The sequence below is a fragment of the Petaurus breviceps genome, unplaced genomic scaffold (genome assembly GCF_028583685.1).
Source record: "Petaurus breviceps papuanus isolate PSGF00001 unplaced genomic scaffold, PetGlider_PUasm1.0 176, whole genome shotgun sequence".
Classification (NCBI taxonomy): domain Eukaryota; kingdom Metazoa; phylum Chordata; class Mammalia; order Diprotodontia; family Petauridae; genus Petaurus; species Petaurus breviceps.
Window position 1 is genome coordinate 3,424,259 of NW_027185771.1, and position 19,083 is coordinate 3,443,341.

At 42.9% G+C, this 19,083-nt stretch overlaps 1 protein-coding gene, 1 long non-coding RNA gene and 1 pseudogene across 2 annotated transcripts in view; 2 read left to right on the forward strand and 1 right to left on the reverse strand.

Annotated features, from left to right (window-relative positions):
* The window catches only part of TANGO6 (transport and golgi organization 6 homolog), a 205,972-nt gene that overhangs the window by 87,809 nt on the left and 99,080 nt on the right, over positions 1-19,083 (reverse strand). Inside the window, exon 15 of the mRNA XM_069085484.1 lies at positions 18,610-18,750. Coding sequence (XP_068941585.1) covers positions 18,610-18,750 — 141 coding nt within the window. The remainder of the gene's footprint in view (positions 1-18,609; positions 18,751-19,083) is intronic.
* LOC138159280 (uncharacterized) overlaps positions 1-19,083 on the forward strand; it is a 40,719-nt gene that overhangs the window by 16,078 nt on the left and 5,558 nt on the right. The window contains exon 3 of the long non-coding RNA XR_011167858.1: positions 14,325-14,460. This is a non-coding gene — a long non-coding RNA (uncharacterized lncRNA). The remainder of the gene's footprint in view (positions 1-14,324; positions 14,461-19,083) is intronic.
* Positions 5,319-9,605, forward strand: LOC138159505 (elongation factor 1-beta-like; annotated as a pseudogene).

Here is a 19,083-nt window from a genome sequence, read left to right on the forward strand (position 1 = left end):
AGCTAGTAAATGTCTGAGGCCAGCTTTGAATTCAGGTCTCCCTGACTCCAGGCCCACAACCCAGCTGCCTCGAAAAGTATCTTACAAAACACTTTACATATATTCTCTCTCTCTCTCTCATTTAATTATCACCACAGCCACGCAAAGCAGGCAATGTATTATTCTCATTTTATAGATGAGGGAAATGAAGTTGATAGAAGTTAAATTACTCCTCCTCCTCCCCAGACCCACAAAAAAAGGCCTTTTAGGAACTGCATTACTCCTTTGCTATGCCCCTTCTCCAACCCTGAGCCCACTTTGGCCCAGCCTCTCGAAGCACTAGCAGTTGATGGGGTCACACAGTCTTCTGAGGGGATATTTTGTGCCAACTGCTCTGTATACCTCCTTAATAAATATCCCCTTTTAAAAGTCAGGTAACTCATTGATATAAAAGATACCAGTATGGGCTAATGAGCTACAGCACTAGAAATGACAACCACCTTTCAGGGTTAACCCCGAGACCCAAGGGGATGTAGTAGCTGAGCTAAGGGGACCTTAGCATCATGGTTCGGGAATTAGCTGGGGCAGGTCAAATCCTGCCTGTCCCCTGCTTTTGGCCAAGACCTAAGAATGGTCTTTACATCTTTATTTATTTATTTATTTTTTTAAGCAATTGGGGTTAAGTAACTTGCTTAAGGTTACACGGCCAGGTGTTTCTGGGTGGGTACTAAGTGTCTGATCCCAGATTCGATCCCAGATCATCCCGACTCTGGGGCCGGTGCTCTTACTCGCTGTGCTACCTGGCCACCCCTAAGCAATTGGGGTTAAGATCAAGGTTACACGGCCAGTTGTTTCTGTGTGGGTGCTAAGTGTCGGAGCCCCTATTCGATCCCAGGTCATCCCGACTCTGCAGCTGGTGCTCTTACTCTCTGTGCTACCTGGCTGCCCCAGTCTTTACATTTTTAAATACATATAATAAAATAAATATTTAAAAATGCAAAAACCATTCTTAGCTGCCACCCCCAGACCATAGTTTGCTGACCCTCTCCTCTAGAATTTGTGCTACAGAGAGAAGTCAGAAAAAAAGCAGGGATCTGGTAGAACATTAGCAGTTCCACTCTGGACCTAGATGTTGGGTATGAGGTGGCTGTGATACACAGGGGTAAAGCTGTGGGCCTCCTAGAGTTTAGCAGAGTGGTTTTAGCTAGAGAGAAGAACAATAAACCCAAAGGAGAAGTTAGTTCTAGGCTATTTTTCTGTCCCATCAAAGCTATAATATCACAGCGTCTTCTAATGAGCTCCCTACTTAAATCAGTGATAATGCCCAAGTCAGATAACTGACACCTGCATAGTTAATAGATCTTTTCCAAGCATGCAAAAGGTCCCAAAGGGCCTAAAGCACTTTTCCCATTTGGGCTGGATCAATGGCAGCATTGGCTGCACTGATAAACAAACACCAAACCCGGGGTGCTCATGTAGAAGCTACCAAGTGGGCACAGTTAGAACAGGTTAGGCCTTAACAAATATAATAAAATGTTTAAAGTTTACCATTAATGAATTAGGATACCTATTTCTCCAAAGACCCACAAACTCTGAGTTTTGTGATTTCTAGTTATTTTTGCCATTTTATGGGTATGAGGCAATATTTCAGTTCTCTGACTTGCATCTTTTTTGTAGAGGTTGACCGATGGTTCAAGGGATTTTTTTTTCATTTTTAAATTTTATGTTTATTTTTAGTTTATATCATTCATTTCCACAAGATTTTGAGTTACAAATTTTCTCCCCGTATTTCCCCTACCCACCACCCCAAAACAGTGATCCTACTGTATACCCCCTCCCCTAATCTGCTCTTTCCTATATCCTGCCCCTCCCCACTCTGACTTCCAGTCCAGGGCAAGATGGATCTCTATACCCCAGTACCTGTAACCTGTATATCTTATTTCCCAGTTGCATGTAAAAAAAATTATATATATATATATATATATATATTTTAAACATTTGATTTTAAAACTTTGAATTCTAGATTCTTTCCCTTCCTCCCTTGTCACCCATCCTTACTGATAGGCAATTCAATATAGGTTATACATGTGTAGCTACGTACAACATTTCCATAGTGGATATATTGCAAAAGACTGATTATATTTCCTTCCATCCTATCCCCCCGTTGTTCTATTCTCTATTTTGATCCTGTCCCTTTTCAAAAGTGGGTGTTTCTAACTTCCCTCCTCCCCAGCCTGCCCTCCCTTCTATCATCCCCCCTCTCATCCCCTTCCCCCCTACTCTCCTGTAGGCTGAGATACCCTATTTAGTGTGTATGTCCTTCCCTCCCTAAGCCAAATTCAATGAGAATAAGGTTGACTCATTCCTTTTTGCCTTCCTGTTCTTCCCCTCCATTGTACCCATTTTCCCTTGCCTCTTCTATATGAGATAATTTACCCATTTTGTCTCTCCCCATTTCCTCTCATTATATTCCTCTCTCACCTCTTAATTTCACCTTTTAAGTATCATCCCTTCCTATTCAACTGGTCCTGTGCGCTCAGTCTATGTATACCTGAACACATATATACACACACTCACATATGTATTCATACGCCCATGTACCCTCCTATATAGACATAGGTATGTATACACACACACACACATATATACACACACACACATTTATATTCCCTTCAACTATTCTCACACTGAGAAAAGTTTCATAAGTTACAATTACCATTTTTCCATGTAGGAACATAAACAGTTCGACTCTGATAAGTTCCTTATGATTTCTTTTCCCTGTTTACCTTCTCAAGCTTCTCTTGCTTCCTGTATCTGAATGTCACATTTTCTATTCAACTCTGGTTTTTTCATCAAGAATGCTTGAAAGTCCTCTATTTCATTGAATGACCCCATTTTCCCCTGAAACATGATACTCAGTTTTGCTGGTAGGTGAGATTCAAGGGATTTTAAAAAACAATATGTGTTTCTTCTATGGCTCTAATGCTGCCTAGGAGTGTTTGGGTGCTCCCTTGGAGGGCAGCCTTGTGACCCTGTATGTGCACAGGAACACGTAAACCCTGACTGGCAGAGAGTCTTCAGAGGGGACAGACAGGGAGAGAGACATGGACTCTGGAAGATAAACAGAAGACCTGGAGCCAATTCTTGGGGGGGGGGGCGGAACCCCAATATGTCCTCCAACCCCACGTATCCTCAGAGACTTCTCAGTGGACTTCTAGGGGAGAACACCCTCTCCTTGGTTGAGCTGAGCTTTCATTTCACTCCTGAGCCTCAGAGTCCTTTTATTCAAGTGTTATCTTGCTGCCTGAATTAATCTCTGCGACTTCCCCTAATTTCTGTTTTACTCCTTGCTTTGATAAGTATGTTTGCTTAATGTGTGTGTGTGTAATAAATATTTGGTGGTGGGAGAACTAAAAGATGAGATCAAGTTAACAGTTAACCTCTCAGACTAGGGCAGGGCCTCTTTCCACCCACAACAACCAGGGAAAATAAGTCTGATAAGGAACGCATGGACATAATTATAGCGCAATACTCTTCTTGAAGATAAAACAGCACAGTGATTTCCCAATGAAGGACTCCTAATCTTCACGGAGGTGGGAAATGCAGTGTGCCTTGCAGTGAGGGGCACTGCAGACGTGTCTGTAACTCCATGCCAAATGTACACAGGTCTCTGTAGTCCAGCTCAATTGGCTGCTCTGCTTCACACTATTTTCCATTTATATTTTTTGACTTTGCTCCTTTGGACTAGAACTTACTTTGGGAATTTTTTTTTTGGAAGGGGGAAGGCAAGGCAATTGGGGTTAAATGACTTGCCCAAGGTCACACAGCTGGAAAGTGTGTTAAGAGTCTGATGTCAAATCTGAACTCAGGTCCTCCTGACTCTATTCACTGAGCCACCTAGACGCCCCATACTTTGGGAATTTTTAATGGCTAACAAATTATATTTAAGATATTCTTCTGCCTGGCACATTTGATGTCAATGATTTTTCCCAATCTGTTATTTTTTTCTTTAAAAAAAATGTGTTGGTGATATACAGGAATTTTTTTATTTTTAAGCAGCCAGGCACATCTATCTTGTCCCCAGTAACTCTGTTGAATAAGAAAGAAAAATCACCTCTCCTCTACAACGAGATTTATTACATTTTACCCCATCATTCTTAAAATTCGGTAATACTGACTTCAATAGCTTCTCCCTCAGAAACTAGACAGTGACAGTATAAACTGTAATACTTTGCCAGTCAGCAATCTATGAAAAGGAGACAGAGTTGAAATGTCATTCTGGAGATAGTTAATTATGATGGTTGAAGAGAAGACAGAAAAAAGGACTAAGGGAATTTATTTACTAAGAGAATGGAATGTAACCCTTATGTCTTGAGAAAACATGAGGGTAATTCTTAAGAGATTTTAAATAGTATCCTCAGAGAATTAAATGGTGGGACTGTGTTTCCAGGAAGGAGAAATAATGTAGTGACTGTTAAAAACAATCTTTCTTACAGCCAATACACTTAAATAATTGCTTCTGTCTGTTAGTCAACAACAATTAATTTAAGCATTTCTGTGCCAGGCACTGTGCTAAGCACTGGGGGGTCAAGAAAGGCAAAAACATTTTAACCTCACAGAACTGGCTGGGCACCTCCACCCAGCCCACCACCTTCACTTTCTCCCCGTTGTTAGCCTGGCCTCTGCCCCTGGTACCTAATCCCTGATGGGTCAATTTCTGCCTTAAGTTGCCAGGGTCCAGACCTTCCCTACACATCCCAGACCACTGAACACCATGCTGCCAGATGCATACACCCCACCCACCTCATCTCCCTTTTCCAGTTCCTCTTCATGTATTATCTTTCCCCTTTAGGAAGGAATTCCTTGAAACAAGGAATTGTATTTGTATACAGAGGGCATGCTCTGTCCACCTCTCTATCCACCTGTCTACCTGGCACATGGTGGGCATTTAATAAGGCAAGTAAATAGTGAGGCAGGTACAAAATCTATACTGGGGAGACAGTATAGATGGGGAGGCAATGTGAGAAGGGAAGGTATGAGCAGTGCTACTAGGAGAACTGAGAGGAGTGAGGCTTCCTCGAGAAGGTAGGATTTGAGCTGAATCATGAAGGAAGTCAGAGAAACTGAGAGACCGAGGGAAGGGAAGTCAGTATTCCACTGTTGGGGACAGCTTTTGTTTGAGAGCATAGTGTGTGGGGTTGGAAGCCAGGGCTGAGGCCAGGGCCAGGCTCTAAAGGGCTAGAAATACCAGAGGAGTTTGTAATGGATCCTGGAAAGCTCGGGGAAGCACGGGAGCTCACTGCAGAGAGGAATGGTGCGGCAGAGCATGCTGGTGACGGATGGAGGGAAGCCAGGACAGACTCTGGTTAGGGGGACCAGGGAGAAGCTACCGCAATAGTCCAGATGAGGACTCTGTAGAAGGTGAGGAGGGCCTCACCTAGGCCAGTGGAAAAAAGGGGAGACAAGAGATACTCTGAAGGGAGAAGTGACAAGATTTGGCAACAGATCAGCTATTTTATTGTTTGATACTCTGCTAATCTATAGTATACCCAATAGGGCAGCAAGGTGGCTCAGTGCATAGAACACTAACCCTGAGGTTAGGAGGAGCTGAATTCAAATCCAGCCTTGGACAATTACCAGCTGTGTGATCCTAGGCATGTCTCTTAACCTTGATCACCTCAGAAATAAATAAATAAATAAATAAACAGATAGATAGATAGATAGATAAATAAATAAATAAATGAATGAATGAATAAAGCCAGTAATGTTTATGTTTATGTAAGCCCAGGAGAATTAGGGAGTTTGATACACAGACATGAACGAATGCTTATTACCCGAATTTTACAAATAAATAATATTTTCCTATGGAGAAGAAACTGCCTGCTCCAGCAGCTGCTTCCTGACCCCATCCCACTCTGATCCCCCAGCCCTGCACAGTGAGTGCCTCAGGAAGCAGCTGGAGAGTCACCTTGATACGAAGACAGTGGGGCTCTGGATGCGGGTGGGCACAGCAGGGGGGAGGTGGGCCGGCTGGTCCCAGGGGAGGCATTAGGCAGGGGGGAGCTTTACATCTCCCCCCACCCTCCAAAGTGTGCTGACTAGGACATATCCTGGTGCCCTTGAGCCAACTGTGACCTCGTCCCTGGCAGAACTGGCCCCACCACCCTGTCATTTGTACATTAGTTATTTCTGGGTCACTGTTCTGAACAGCCATGGTGGCATACCCCACAAGAAGAATGTCAGGTCCCCTTCCCTCTGCATTTAAACACTCATTTCCAATCCCACAAACATCTATTACATACTTACTAAGTACACAACACCATGTTTTCTATTTTTCCTCCTTTACAAGGACAGAGCCATGAAGAGGACTTACCTCTCCTGGCTCACATTTCCAAGCCTCTGATCTAAAGTAACCTAGAGCTTGTCTGAGCTTGTTTAAAATGAAACTTAATCTGTGACTCAAAAGGTAATAAAAATATTCCATTTTTTCTATAATCAAGATGCTGCTGCTGGACTATTTTTTAAAAATTTATTTTCAGTTCCAAATTTGCTTCCTCTTCCTTCCCCTCCCCCATGCATTGAGAAGGCAAGAGAACCAAAACTACATATGTAGGGCTGCTAGATGGGTCAGTGGATAGAGTGCCCAGAGAGCCAGGCCTGGAGACAGGAAGAGCTGAATTCAAATCTGGCTGCAGACGCTTTAGCAGCAGGGTTACAATTGTAAGAATTTCTGGGAAGGCTGGCCAGGGTTCTGAGTATAACCTCCTCAGCCACTTAATCAGTTTTTCTCTGTGAAACTTACCTAGCCTGATGATCAAACTCTAGCCCAAGCTTCATCAGCACTAACCAATTAAATTACGGGACCTAGAAGACAGAGAAGCTTGGAGACAAACCTGGCTGGAAGCACTGAATTCAAACTGTAGAATTTCTTAATTTGCAAGCCACTGACCCACAGAGAAGAAAATCAAATGAGGGTCATACACAAACAAAAGTCATTTTAGTTAGCATGTTCTTTTTCTGTAGAGCAAGCAACATAAAACACTAAATGCATATGAGAGAGAAAGAGAATATGAGAAGGAAGGAGGAGAGAGAGGAAAAGAGAAGGAAGTGGGAGAGAGAAGACAGAGGAGGAAAGAATGGGGTGGGAGAGAGTGGGGGGGGGACAGAAAACTTGAAACTTGATTCTTCGTTGATACTTTCTGTTAGGATGATTGTGTTGAAGAGGGGCTAGATTTAAAGTCTGAAGGTCTGTGCTCACACTTTCAGTCTGTCACTTGCTACCTCTGTGACCTTGGGCAAATAATGGCTTGTGGGCCTCAGTTTCCTCATCTGTAAAATGATGCAGTTAGACCAAATGATCCCTAAGGGCCCTTCCATTTCAGAATCTATGACCCTATAATCTTCATTCAATTAGCAATCCAAGTAAAAAAGCATTTATTAATCACCTACTCTATGCCAGGAACTGTGCAACAATCTGCAAATACAGCTACAATGAATAATCTTTATTTGCAAAGAGCTTTTATCTTCACATGGAGGAGCCAATAAGGACACATACAAATATAGATATAATAAATACCAGATTAAGTACAAAATTAAATTCAAGGTAATTTGGGAGGGAAGGCACTAGCTAGAAGGTGGTACCATGCCTGGGGTCCATCCAGTGCAAAGGCCTAGAGATGGGAGATGAGAGTTGAATGTAAGGACCTGAGATAGACAGTTTTGCTGGATCATAGAGTACAGAAGTCATGTCCAAAAAGGCTGGAAAGACAAGTTGGGGCAAGGGTTGTGAAGGGCTTTAAAAGCTAAACAGTCAGGTTTATGGTTGCCTGTAGAGGCAAATGGAGGCTAGTGGAATTTATGCCAGAGGATTATATCATGCTATACACCCCCCCGCAAAACTTTCCGGTGCCCACTGCATCATTTGCTATTTGGATTCTTCTGAGGCCTTGGTACTCCATGAGTCAAAAGTAGTTCTGGATGAATACTAGCAGTAAAAACTGGGCTTCTCTAACAGTTTAGGATCACTGAAATCGATGCACATTTTCCCTAGCGTGATCTGGCCTATCGTGCTACAGATCAAACAGGACTTTCTTTGGCATTTAAAGCTCTTCACAAGCTGGCTCCAATCTACCCTGCTAGACTTACTACATGTTATTCCTTCCTATGCTGTCTAGGTGCAGCCAGCAGGAGGCCTTTCCTGGTCCCTTCAGGTACCAGCCTCTGACCCCAGGAGTACTTGGTATGTGTTTTGTAATTACCTATACATATGCATCCTGCCTCTCTTTATTAGAGACTAAGCTCCTTGAGGGCAGGTGCTGGTCACTGTGGCACATCGGGGGCCCTTAATCAATGTTTGTTTGTTAATGGAATGTACGCACTATCCTCATATAGTATATAGGTGTTAATAGTGTATATGTGCTACTGGAAATAGATTCCATTAAAAACACAAGGAGACATATTCAATTTCACTTTTAGCTACCATTCTCCTACTTTCACCTACAAAGCTGATAATCCAGTTTGCTCAGACTTTGTTAAAAAGTTTTTAATCTGATTTTCCTGAGTTGCTTTCCCTGTACCATGAGCTGTGCTACTTACAAAGTCTTTAGCCCCCTTTTTTGTTCTTTTCAAATTAGTTTGTTAAACATCTTGTCCTTGACTGTCAGGTCTCTCTCTGACCTTTGTTAAGAGGCCAAATGTTTGCTGGCTGATGTGGTTGTTAGACTGCTGTTCTTCTCGTGGTGACTGTTTTATATCAGGTTAAACTTCTCTAAGAAATCAAAGCTAGGCCTTTTTTCAGTAGGCGGGCCAAGCTAGTGCGTTCACACACTGCGCTGTTTCCCTACTCCGAGTTCAGTTCCTCCTCTCTTCCTGGTCCCTCCCACCACCACTACGGGCTTGGGAGATCTCAAGACACCAGCAGGCCTGCAGCACCTCAACGACATCCTGGTGGACAAGAGCTATATCGAGGGGTTTGTGCCCTCCCAGGCTGACACTGCAGCATTTGAAGCCATCTGGAGCCCTCCACCAGCCAACCTGTACCATGCTCTCCATTGGTATAACCACATTAAGTCCTATGAGAAGCAAAAGGCAAGCTTGCCAGGAATAAAGAACGTTTTGGGCAAGTATGGGCCTGCTGATGTGGAAGAGACCACAGGAAGGGGAGCTACAGATAGCAAAGATGAAGGTGACCTTGATCTCTTTGGGTCTGATGAGCAGGAGGAGAGTGAAGAAGCTAAGAGAACAGCACCTTGCTCAGTATGAATCAAAGAAATAAAAAAAAAAACCCAGCAATTGTTGCCAAGTCTCCCATCTCTGGATGTAAAACCTTGGGATGATCAGACAGATAGGGAGAAGCTGGAGGAATGTGTCAGAAGCATTCAGGCAGATGGCTTGGCCTGGGGATCTTCTAAACTAGTTCCAGGGGGATATGGCATCAAGAAGCTTCAGATACAATGTGTGACTGAAGATGATAAAGCTGGTACAGATATGCTAGAGGAACGGATAACTGCCTTTGAAGACTTTGTGCAATCCATGGATGTTGCTGCCTTCAATAAGATCTAAAACCTACCATCCTCGAAAATTACATTTGAATAAAAACATTTATAAGCAAAATAAAAAAAAAGAAATCAAGGCTGGAATTATGTCTTTATTTTTGTTTATTTGGCACGTGTAGAGTAGCTTTTCAGTCATGTTTGACTCTCTGTGACCTCATTTGGGGTTTTCTTGGCAAAGATACTGGAGGGATTTGCCATTTCCTTCTCTAGTTCATTTTACAGATGAGGAAACTGAGGCAAAAAAGGTTAAATGACTTGCCCAGGGTCATACAACTAGTAAGTGTCTGAGGCCAGATTCAAACTCAGGAAGATGAGTATTCCTGATACTTACTAGGCCTGGCACTCTATGCACTATGGCACCACCCAGCTGCATTTTTGAGTATAACCCTTTACTTAAAGAAGTTTGGTTGGAGTTATTTAATCATCACATGCAGGGTCTTCTTCCAAAGGAGCCAACAAGGTGGTACATTCTTGGAACAAGTGAGCCTCAGCAATACTGATACACTATCAAGGAACTAGAACAAGAGTTGGGAACCTGCATTCTAAAGGCCACATGTGGCCTTCTAGGTCCTTGGGTGTGGTCTTTTAACTGAGTCCACGTTTTACAGAACAAATCCTTTTATTAAGGAGATTTGTTCTGTGAAGTCTGGAATCAGTCTGAGGGCCACACTTGATGGCCTAGAGGGCCACATGTGGCCTCGAGGCTGCAAGTTCTCCACCCCTGAACTGTATAAAGATATAGAGACCGTACAGCTTCTAAGTCAACTAATATCTTGATTCCTGGTAGCTTCAATGAGAAAGTGGACATAAGAGAAGACAACAAAAACTCATTTGGAAAATATGGTTCAGATCAAGATGTGTTAGAGGCCAAAGACTCTAGAAGTAGACTATTCAGAAGCCTCATAGCTATATGGTATTAACACTTTCTTAAAAAAAAAAAATCAAAGTGTACAATGGTTCTTAAATTCTCTCTCCTTGATCTGTTTTCCAGGTCAGTTGTTTTTTTTTTTTTTAAAGCAATCAGGGTTAAGTAACTTGTTCAAGGTTACATGGCCAGTTATTTCTGGGTGTGGTGCTGAGTATCTGAGCCCGGATTTGATCTAGGTCATCCTGACACTGGAGCCGGTGCTCTTACTCGCTGAGCCACCTGGCCAGCCCTAAGCAATTGGGGTTAAGTAACTTGCTCGAGGTTACACGGCCAGGTGTTTCTGGGTGGGTGCTAAGTGTCTGAGCCTGGGATTCGATCTCCAGGTCTTCTTAACACTGGAGCCGGTGCTCTTACTCGCTGTGCTACCTGGCCGCCCCAGGTCAGTTGTTTTTGATATCAGATATCTTAGACTTTCTCCTATTTTCCAAACTTTTGATTTTCTTTTTTTTTTTCTAATTAAAAATAAAAAAAATTTTTTTCTAATTATATTTCTTGCTGTTTCATGGAGTCACTGATTTGTGTTTGATTAAACTGAGTTTTCAGAATTCCATTATGTAGGTAAGGGGGAAAAAAAGGAAAAACAAAGACTTAGAATCTAATCAATGGAGGAACTGGGAAATGGCTAAATAAACTACAGCATATGAATGTAATGGCATATTATTGTTTTGTAAGAATGACAAAAGAGATGACTGCAGAAGATGTTGGGTAATATGAATTGATGCAGAGTAAAATGAGCAGAACTACAAGAACAATTTATATTAAGGATAAAACTGGTGAAGAAAAAAAATCAGCTTTCAAAGACTCAAGAATTTTGGTCAATGAAATGACCAATGAATAGGTCTCCAGGAGACCTATGATGCAACATTTTACTCACCTCCTGAAAGATATGAGATGAGTTTATTCTGGGATATGGCCACTATATAGACTTGTTTGTTGGAATTCAGACCTATGATTTCATCAGTTTTGGAAACTTCCTGCTGAGGAAAATTCTTCTACCAATAGAGATTAGCCACAATTCTGCAACTTACAGGCCCAGAGAGTTACCTAGGGCACTAAAAAGTTAAATAGCTTATCCAGAGTCACACAATCAACTGAACTGAACAAGCATTTATCTCTCCTATTATGTGCCAGGCACCGGACAAGTTATCGGGATACAAAGACAAAACAAAACAGTCCTTGCCCTTAAGGAGCTTACATTCCATTGGGAGAACAAGTATGTTGTTGTTTAGTTTTTCAGTTGAATGCAATTCTGACTCTTTGTGACCCCAAGTATGAATTTCAGGGGTGACTCACAGATCTGATAGGAATAAATGAATGAATGAATGACAAGCATTCATTAAGTACTTGCTATATGTCAGGTCCTGTGCTAAGTGCTAAGGATAAAATCAAATGCAAGACAGTCCTTTCCCTCAACGAGCTTACTACGTTCTTAATAGTGGGGAAAAAGTAGATATAGCGGAGTGGTTGCCCAAGAAAAGTGTCTTGATCAGGGAAATCCCAGGTATAGTGAATGGAACCATAGGGAATCTGATTGACATGCTATTTCCAGAAGCAATATTAGTACACTATTTGGTCTGATTATGGTTTTTAGAATAAGAAATAGAAACCTATTGGAGGGAGGGGAATGGGAGTAGGGAGAAAGTAGAAGAGAAAGGTGTAGAGTGGATGGCAAGAAGATAGTTGGTATGAATGGCTGGATGGGATGTGAACTATGTTCTGGTATAGGGCCAGCTAGGTATATTTTTGGCTTATTCATTTACCCACTGGGACAGTTCAGGGAAATGAAAAATAATCTGTTAAAAATAAAGAGGGTTTCAGAGAAGAATACTGGAAAGAGGGAGTAAAAGGGATTGGTATCAGATAGAAGGGATATTTCACATAGCCAATATATGTCAGAGGCAGACTTAATCCTAGGTCTGCCTGACTCTGGGCTGGGCTCTCTGTGTACTATGTACTACCTTACTTAATATATTTGACCTGCTAGGTATACAGTTTTCTGTTTGTTGTTGGGCCAATATAGAACAGTACACAACATAAAGGCTACAAGTTCCAAGAGATGGACATTGAAGAGAACCTAAGTTAAAGTTAAAAAGAAGAACCCTCCATCTACAATAAAATACTTAAGGCAGCATTTTAAATTAAAAAGTAGGCAAAGAACTAGTAACAAAATAAATGCCAATAAAACGACATGAATGTAATATTATTATGTTGTGAGAAATTATGAATATGAGAAATACAGAGAAGCCTGGAAATACCTATATAAACTGATGCAAAATGAAATAAGAAGAACCAGGAAAACAATATAAACCAGAATTATAGTACAGTAAATGAAAACAACAACAATGACAAAATAAAAACTGGTAAGACTTGTATAAAGTGATTCAGAAGAACGTTAATTTGATAACAGTGTTGTTAAAATTAATAACTTTGAGAGTTGAAAACCCTGATAAACAAAATGACTAAGCATGATTGCAACGGGATAATGATAAAAAATGTCACCTATTTGTTGAGAGAAGAGGTGATAGACTAAATAGGCAGAAAACAAAAGTTCTCTCTCTCTGTCTCTCCCTCCTCCCCCCCCACCCCCCAGTCAGGAGAGGAGTGGGAAGGAGAATAACTGCTTCTCAATTTAAAATTTAAAAAAACCCTCAATACTGTGAAATTATAACCAAGCTTGGCACCAAAGAGATAGAAAAGGGCATTTCTCTCTTCTTTGCAAAGGACTATAGGTATAGCATATTACATACAATCCCAGATTTTGTTGATGTATTGACCAGCTTTTCTGAACTGTTTGTTTTCCCTTTTAAAAATTCTTATATAAGATGGTTCTCTTGAAGGGAGAAGAGGGTGTGATCTATTGTAATATGTAGGTAACAAAAAATCAAAAGATATCAATAAGCATTTTAAAAGAAAATAAAATTTTTAAACCTTTCATTTTGGGAATCTGGGCTTAGTGGTTGGGTTTCATTTTCTTTTCTTGAGGAAAAAAACAAACAAAAAACAAAACCATCAAGCCTCTTTACAGCTGTTACTGATCAACATCTGCCTCAGACTACATAAGAGGAACAGATGGAGAAAGATTTAGAGTAATTGGTAATTCAATCCTACGCTGGGATTGATTTTTAGCTAAACATGTCCTTAAGCAAGAATAAACCATATACACATCATAATAACCTCTATCTCAAAAAATCATTGACAAATTAATTTGAGGCATAAATATACTATAACTGGGCTATAAAACAGCTTCTTATTATAATGACAAATTTAATTCAAATTACCTCCCTGGAAATCTTACTACATACAGTAAAATCCTAATGGAACAGGGTTAGGCTACAGAGGGTTACGACTAATACCCATCAACAGTATTATAACAGTATTTTTAACAGGTCCCACTGTTTTGGAGAGGGGCTGAAGAATTTCTGACTTGCCATTTTGTCTAGTGATAGTAACCTCTGGGTTAGGAGATGGACTGACCATCCCATCTTCATTCGGTGGGAAGAAAGAGTAATATGGAGTTCAAGGCAAGACTGGGGCATACAGGTAAAGATGATACTGAAAAATCACATTGAGGGATTACGGGGATTTCCCCTGCACCACTGAGCTGGGAATATACTGTAAGACTGGTTATCACTGCAGAAAAAAGCTTTAATTTCACTTAAAGGATTTAAACAAGCCACCCCATCCATGCACCTGGAGTTGGCGATATGAATTAGAAACCTTGGCATAAGCCAGGCTGTGTTTATAGTTTGATATTTGGAAGAATGAGCCCAGAAAGATTAATACTTTGAGAATTGGTGGAATTTGCTTTGAAACACCAGAAGACTATTTTGGAAATGTTGCTAATTACAGTATCTGTTTTAAAGGCCTCTCTTAGAACCACCTCAACAACCTTATGGAGACAAGTCGGCATGCATCTTCTGAACTGGTTAGTCATGAACCATCCCAGCAGCAGAAGGCTAAGTAAGGGCACAGGAGAAATGGAGATTTTTCACTGGAAAGGTACACACCTGGCTCAGCTTGGACAGTGCTGATGATTTATACAAGCCAAAGACAGAAATTACAACTCAACAGGTCATATTCTAGGCCCTAGATTCACACAACACCCGACATTCAGCACCTTGTGACTGCCCCAGCAGTGTCTAAGGCCCAAATTTAGTAAGAAAGAAAACAAAGCTCTTTATTTATTTAGCTCTTTCCTCAAAGAGTGACAGGTTTACTGTTCACTTCCTTCACAGATTCCCTTCAGGCTGTTTCTGGGGCTGGGAGGCATGGGGCCCAGAACTCCATCTTTTTCTTCCCCTTGGCCTAGAGAGCTCTGCACTTAGTGGTAGGTACTTAAACGTTCCCAGAATTGAAATGTCTTGTTGAATTGCCCTGAGTCTGAGAATTGTGGTCTTTAGCCAGAGGGGTCAGGAAACACAGGGACCTTAAACTTGACTGAAGAGATGGTGGAAGCAGTGGAGAGAGATGGGCATGTGGGTGTTTAATAGATGCTTTCTGAAGGAGAGGATTAACGATTGCAATGTGATCAGCCTAGGGGAAGTGTTGAGGAGGAGGATTTGTGTGTTTCCAAAGTTTTCTCCTGGGTGAGCAGTAAAATTCACAAGTGTGCTACAGCTCACAGGTCAATTATTAAAATTGGTGTTGAGATCATTGCTCCTAATTTAGTCTTTGGTGTTATGCTGGTGGACACGTGATGAAACTACAGTGAAGGGCAGAGAGAGCCACACCTAGGAAGATAATTCGAAGTCTGCTGGCTCAGACAGAACTGAAAGGCCAACAGACACACTGGGAAGAGAAGTATGGGTCAATATTCCAGCCAGAACCTTTGCTGCTAAAGGATAGGCTTCACTTGATCTAAGAGAAACACAGTCAGCCTGCAGCCCCAGTACATGACAAAATACTCAGAACTCCGCCCAGCAGCTGGCTGGACAAACACAGAAGAATGCCTCCCAGGCCATACCTCAAGGACTGGGGACACAAGCTTTCCTTTGTGGTTGTGCATAATGTGGCAACTTTTATAGATGAGCCTGGGTGGCTGGTTGATAACAACTCACAGTTTAATTACATTAGGCAACCTGCCTCTGCTACAGCCTTCTTACAGTGTTGTGATGATGACTAGGTTCTTGGAGCTTATGCCAATTCAAGGCAAGTCAGCAGGCCAACAATGAAACACCCACCATGTCCTAGGCTCCCTGCTCAGTACAGAGGACACTAAGAAAGGCTTAAAAAAAGGTCCTTGTGGGAGAGGAAAGTGCAGATGCCACCTCGTTGGGCTAGAGCCACTGCCTTCGCCAGGTCCTGTGGTGACCAGCGTGAGCTTACCTACCAGAAGGACATGAAAAAATAAAGTGACTCAAGCACGGGAAAACGCTGGGATGATGGGCTCTCTGTAGCCCTGAAAGCAGAGGTACTCGGAGACTACGCAACAGAAGCAGAAAAAGCCAACGAGAAGAAGGAAGAGCCCAAGTGACTCTGTGGCCCAGCCCCATCACTCTCTCACCCCCTCCTGTAGCACCCACAGGTCCCAAACTAATGGCATCCCCTTCTCCCTGTGTCTGCAGTGGGCTCCCTCTATGCCTCCTTCTTCCTAGGGGGGCCCTTGATTCCTTAGTGCCTTCCTGGGGGTGAGGGGGATACCCTCTCCCAGTGTTTTTTATTCCTATGGGGCTTACCTCAGAATATTAAAAGTAACTTTGTAAAAAAAAAATTCCTTGTTCTCTAAAAGCCCACAGCATAATGGGAAAAATACCTCAAGGAAACAACTGTGTGCAAACAAGATATACAAAGGATAAACTGGAGATTATCCATAGAAGGAGGGCCTTAGCACTAAAGGGGACTGGGAAAGGCTTCTTGTAGAAGGCCGGATTATAGTTGGGACTTTCTGAAGGAAACCAGGAAAAGTCAGAAGGCAGCAACAAGAAGAAAGAGGATTCCAGGCAAGGGGAACAGCCAAAGAAAATGCTCAGAGTCTGGAGGGGGAAGAACTGCAAGGAGACCAGTGTCCCTGGATTGCTGAGTAAGTCAGAAAGAATAAAGCACAAGAAAACTAGAAAGGTAGGATGGGGCCTGGTTGTGAAGGGCTTTGAATTCAAAGACGATTTTGTATTTGCTCCTGCAGGTGACAGGGCAGCTCTCGGAGCTTAATGAGTAAGGCAGTGACATGGTCAGACTGTACTTTAGGAAAATCACTTTGGTGGCTGAATGGAGAAGGGCTCGGAGTAGGGAGAGACTTGAGGCAGGCAGACCCCCGAACAGGCTACTGCAATGGTCCAGAGGAGAGAAGGGGGCTATCGAAAGATCTTGTGAAGGTAGAACTGATAACACTTGATACTATATTGGAGAGAGGAGGTGAGAGACAATGGAGAGTTGGGGATGACCCTAGTTTGTGAGCCTGAGGACCTGGAGGATGGTGTTGCCCCTTAGGAAGTGGGGAGGGCACAGCCCTAGCAGGGGAAAGGCTCTGAGTACGGGACAGTCCAATGATCTGCCCCACTAAGTCTGCAGTGGCTCATCACTAGACTAATCACAGGGTTAATGTTTTGGCTATGGCTAGTCCTGAAGACCATCTCCTAAGCTGCTGAAGGACTGGAGTGTATGTTGGCAAAGAGCATCCACCCAGCCCTGTGAACATCTTAAAGTTCCCCACCCAAGGACTGGAGTACAAAGAAACCTGACAGAGAAATACAAAAAGGTCAGAGCCCAGTGAGAACTCCACTCTGTGAAGAATCATCAGGGCACAGGACACTTCCTTGGTCCCCAGTTCCACGAGCTGCAGGCAGCACAGGACAGGTGTTCAGCAAGGAGCAGTGATGGACAGGTAGCACTTGAAGGACTGCAGTGAGCTTTAAACTCCTGCTCTCAAGCTATTCCCACAGAAATGCTGTGAGGAATTATCCTCCCTGCTCTGAGGATGACCAGAAAACTCAAGGGGGGAGTGTTCTAGTTCTCTTGGACTCCGAGTCTGGCCCTGCTCAGTACGTTGCCCTGCCATCCCAACCACGAGGGACCTGGAGAAGATGTCTCCTTTCCATGGAGGAGAAGGCAGAGATGAAGGGTCCTGCTGCGATGTAGCCAAGAGGGAAGCAGCTGGGCTTACCCAGCACAGGCCCACTCTGTTGGCCTTTCGTGAGGCCTCTACAAACACCACAGCAGCTACAAGGTCACAATGTCTCCTCTGAGTCTCATTGAGTGTTTTCAGGTATTCCAGAGCTCAGATGGGTCTGTACGTCACCCCCTTCCATTGGTGTATGTCATTCCCTTCAACAGTGCAGAATATGATCCAGCCAAGTATGCCTGTCTTGTACAACTCGTGACCATATCTGTAAGTTCAACATGGGGGTCCATTCAATGTGCCCAGAGCCTTCTCAATTTCCCTTAACATTAAGAGGACACCAGTGGAGAATGTCGGCTGTCCATTGGTCCATCCCTCTTAACATCTATTACATGCTTACTAACTATATAACTCATCTCCTTTTTAGCTGACACTTTTTTTGGATATCTTGTACTCCACTAAAAGAAAATGGCAGTCTGTTTTCAAGGTACCAGAATCAATAGAGTGCTTTACAGTGTACAGGGAGGGACTGGATCTGTGATTTCAATGGTACATGGAATCCCCATATAAGAAACGCATTTGCCAATACAGGTCAATACCTTCTCTGTAACTTACAGTTAAGAAAGCTGCCTGGGGCACTGAGAGGTTAAGTGGTCTGGGTCCTCCAGCCAGTGAGTCTCAGAAGTGGAACTTAACCCAACTGACTTCTGGTCAGCTCTCCTTCTCCCAGTCCATGCTGCCTCTCCCTATGGTCTACAGTGTCCATGTATGGATTGGCTCATCTGAGTTACCCTGTAAGGTTACCCTGTAAGGTTGGTAGCATAGACCGCTCTTACACAGAAAAACTAAAATTCAAAGTGGGTAAATGATTTATCCAAGGTCACATGCCTAGTAAGTGACAGCCAAACCCAGGACCTGAGCTCTTACCAGTTAACTCCAAACACACTGCCACAGCTTCAAGAAAGCAACACTCTCTGAGTCTACCTGAGTCTACCTGGGAGCTCTGATGACTCTGAAACCTTTCAGAGGGGCCGTGCTTAGCCTGAGTCATCAAGGGGCTGTCCATGCCAAACTGAAAAATCCACAACACTCACCTAAAGCTCGGACAATCCTCATTAATGCTTCCCCAACTTTCATTCTGGTCTCTGGTGGGTGCTTTCCAGGGCTACCCCCATATTGTGCCAGCAGGGATGGAAGGATTTCCTCAGGATAGACATCCGTCAGCAGGGCAACACCTGGGATAGGAAACAAACACTTTCTGTGACAGAAAATCATGAAAACAGAGATTTTAACACAAACCTATGACGATGTGAACAGAGAGAAATACAGCCTGTGTTAGTGGACCCTGTTCTTTTCAAATATGGGGCTCCATAAAAAAATGTCATGGACTCCCACACAATGGCAGCTGAACTCTACATGACAGTGAGTGAGAAAATATATAGCCAAGTGGCACTGTTTGGTGGCTCTGTGTATCTGCAGACCCCTTACAATACTCGATAGCCCCCAAGAGTTTGTAGGCCACAAGTCAGGTTCCCCCCAAAAAGGACAGATATAACCCCCTCCTTCCC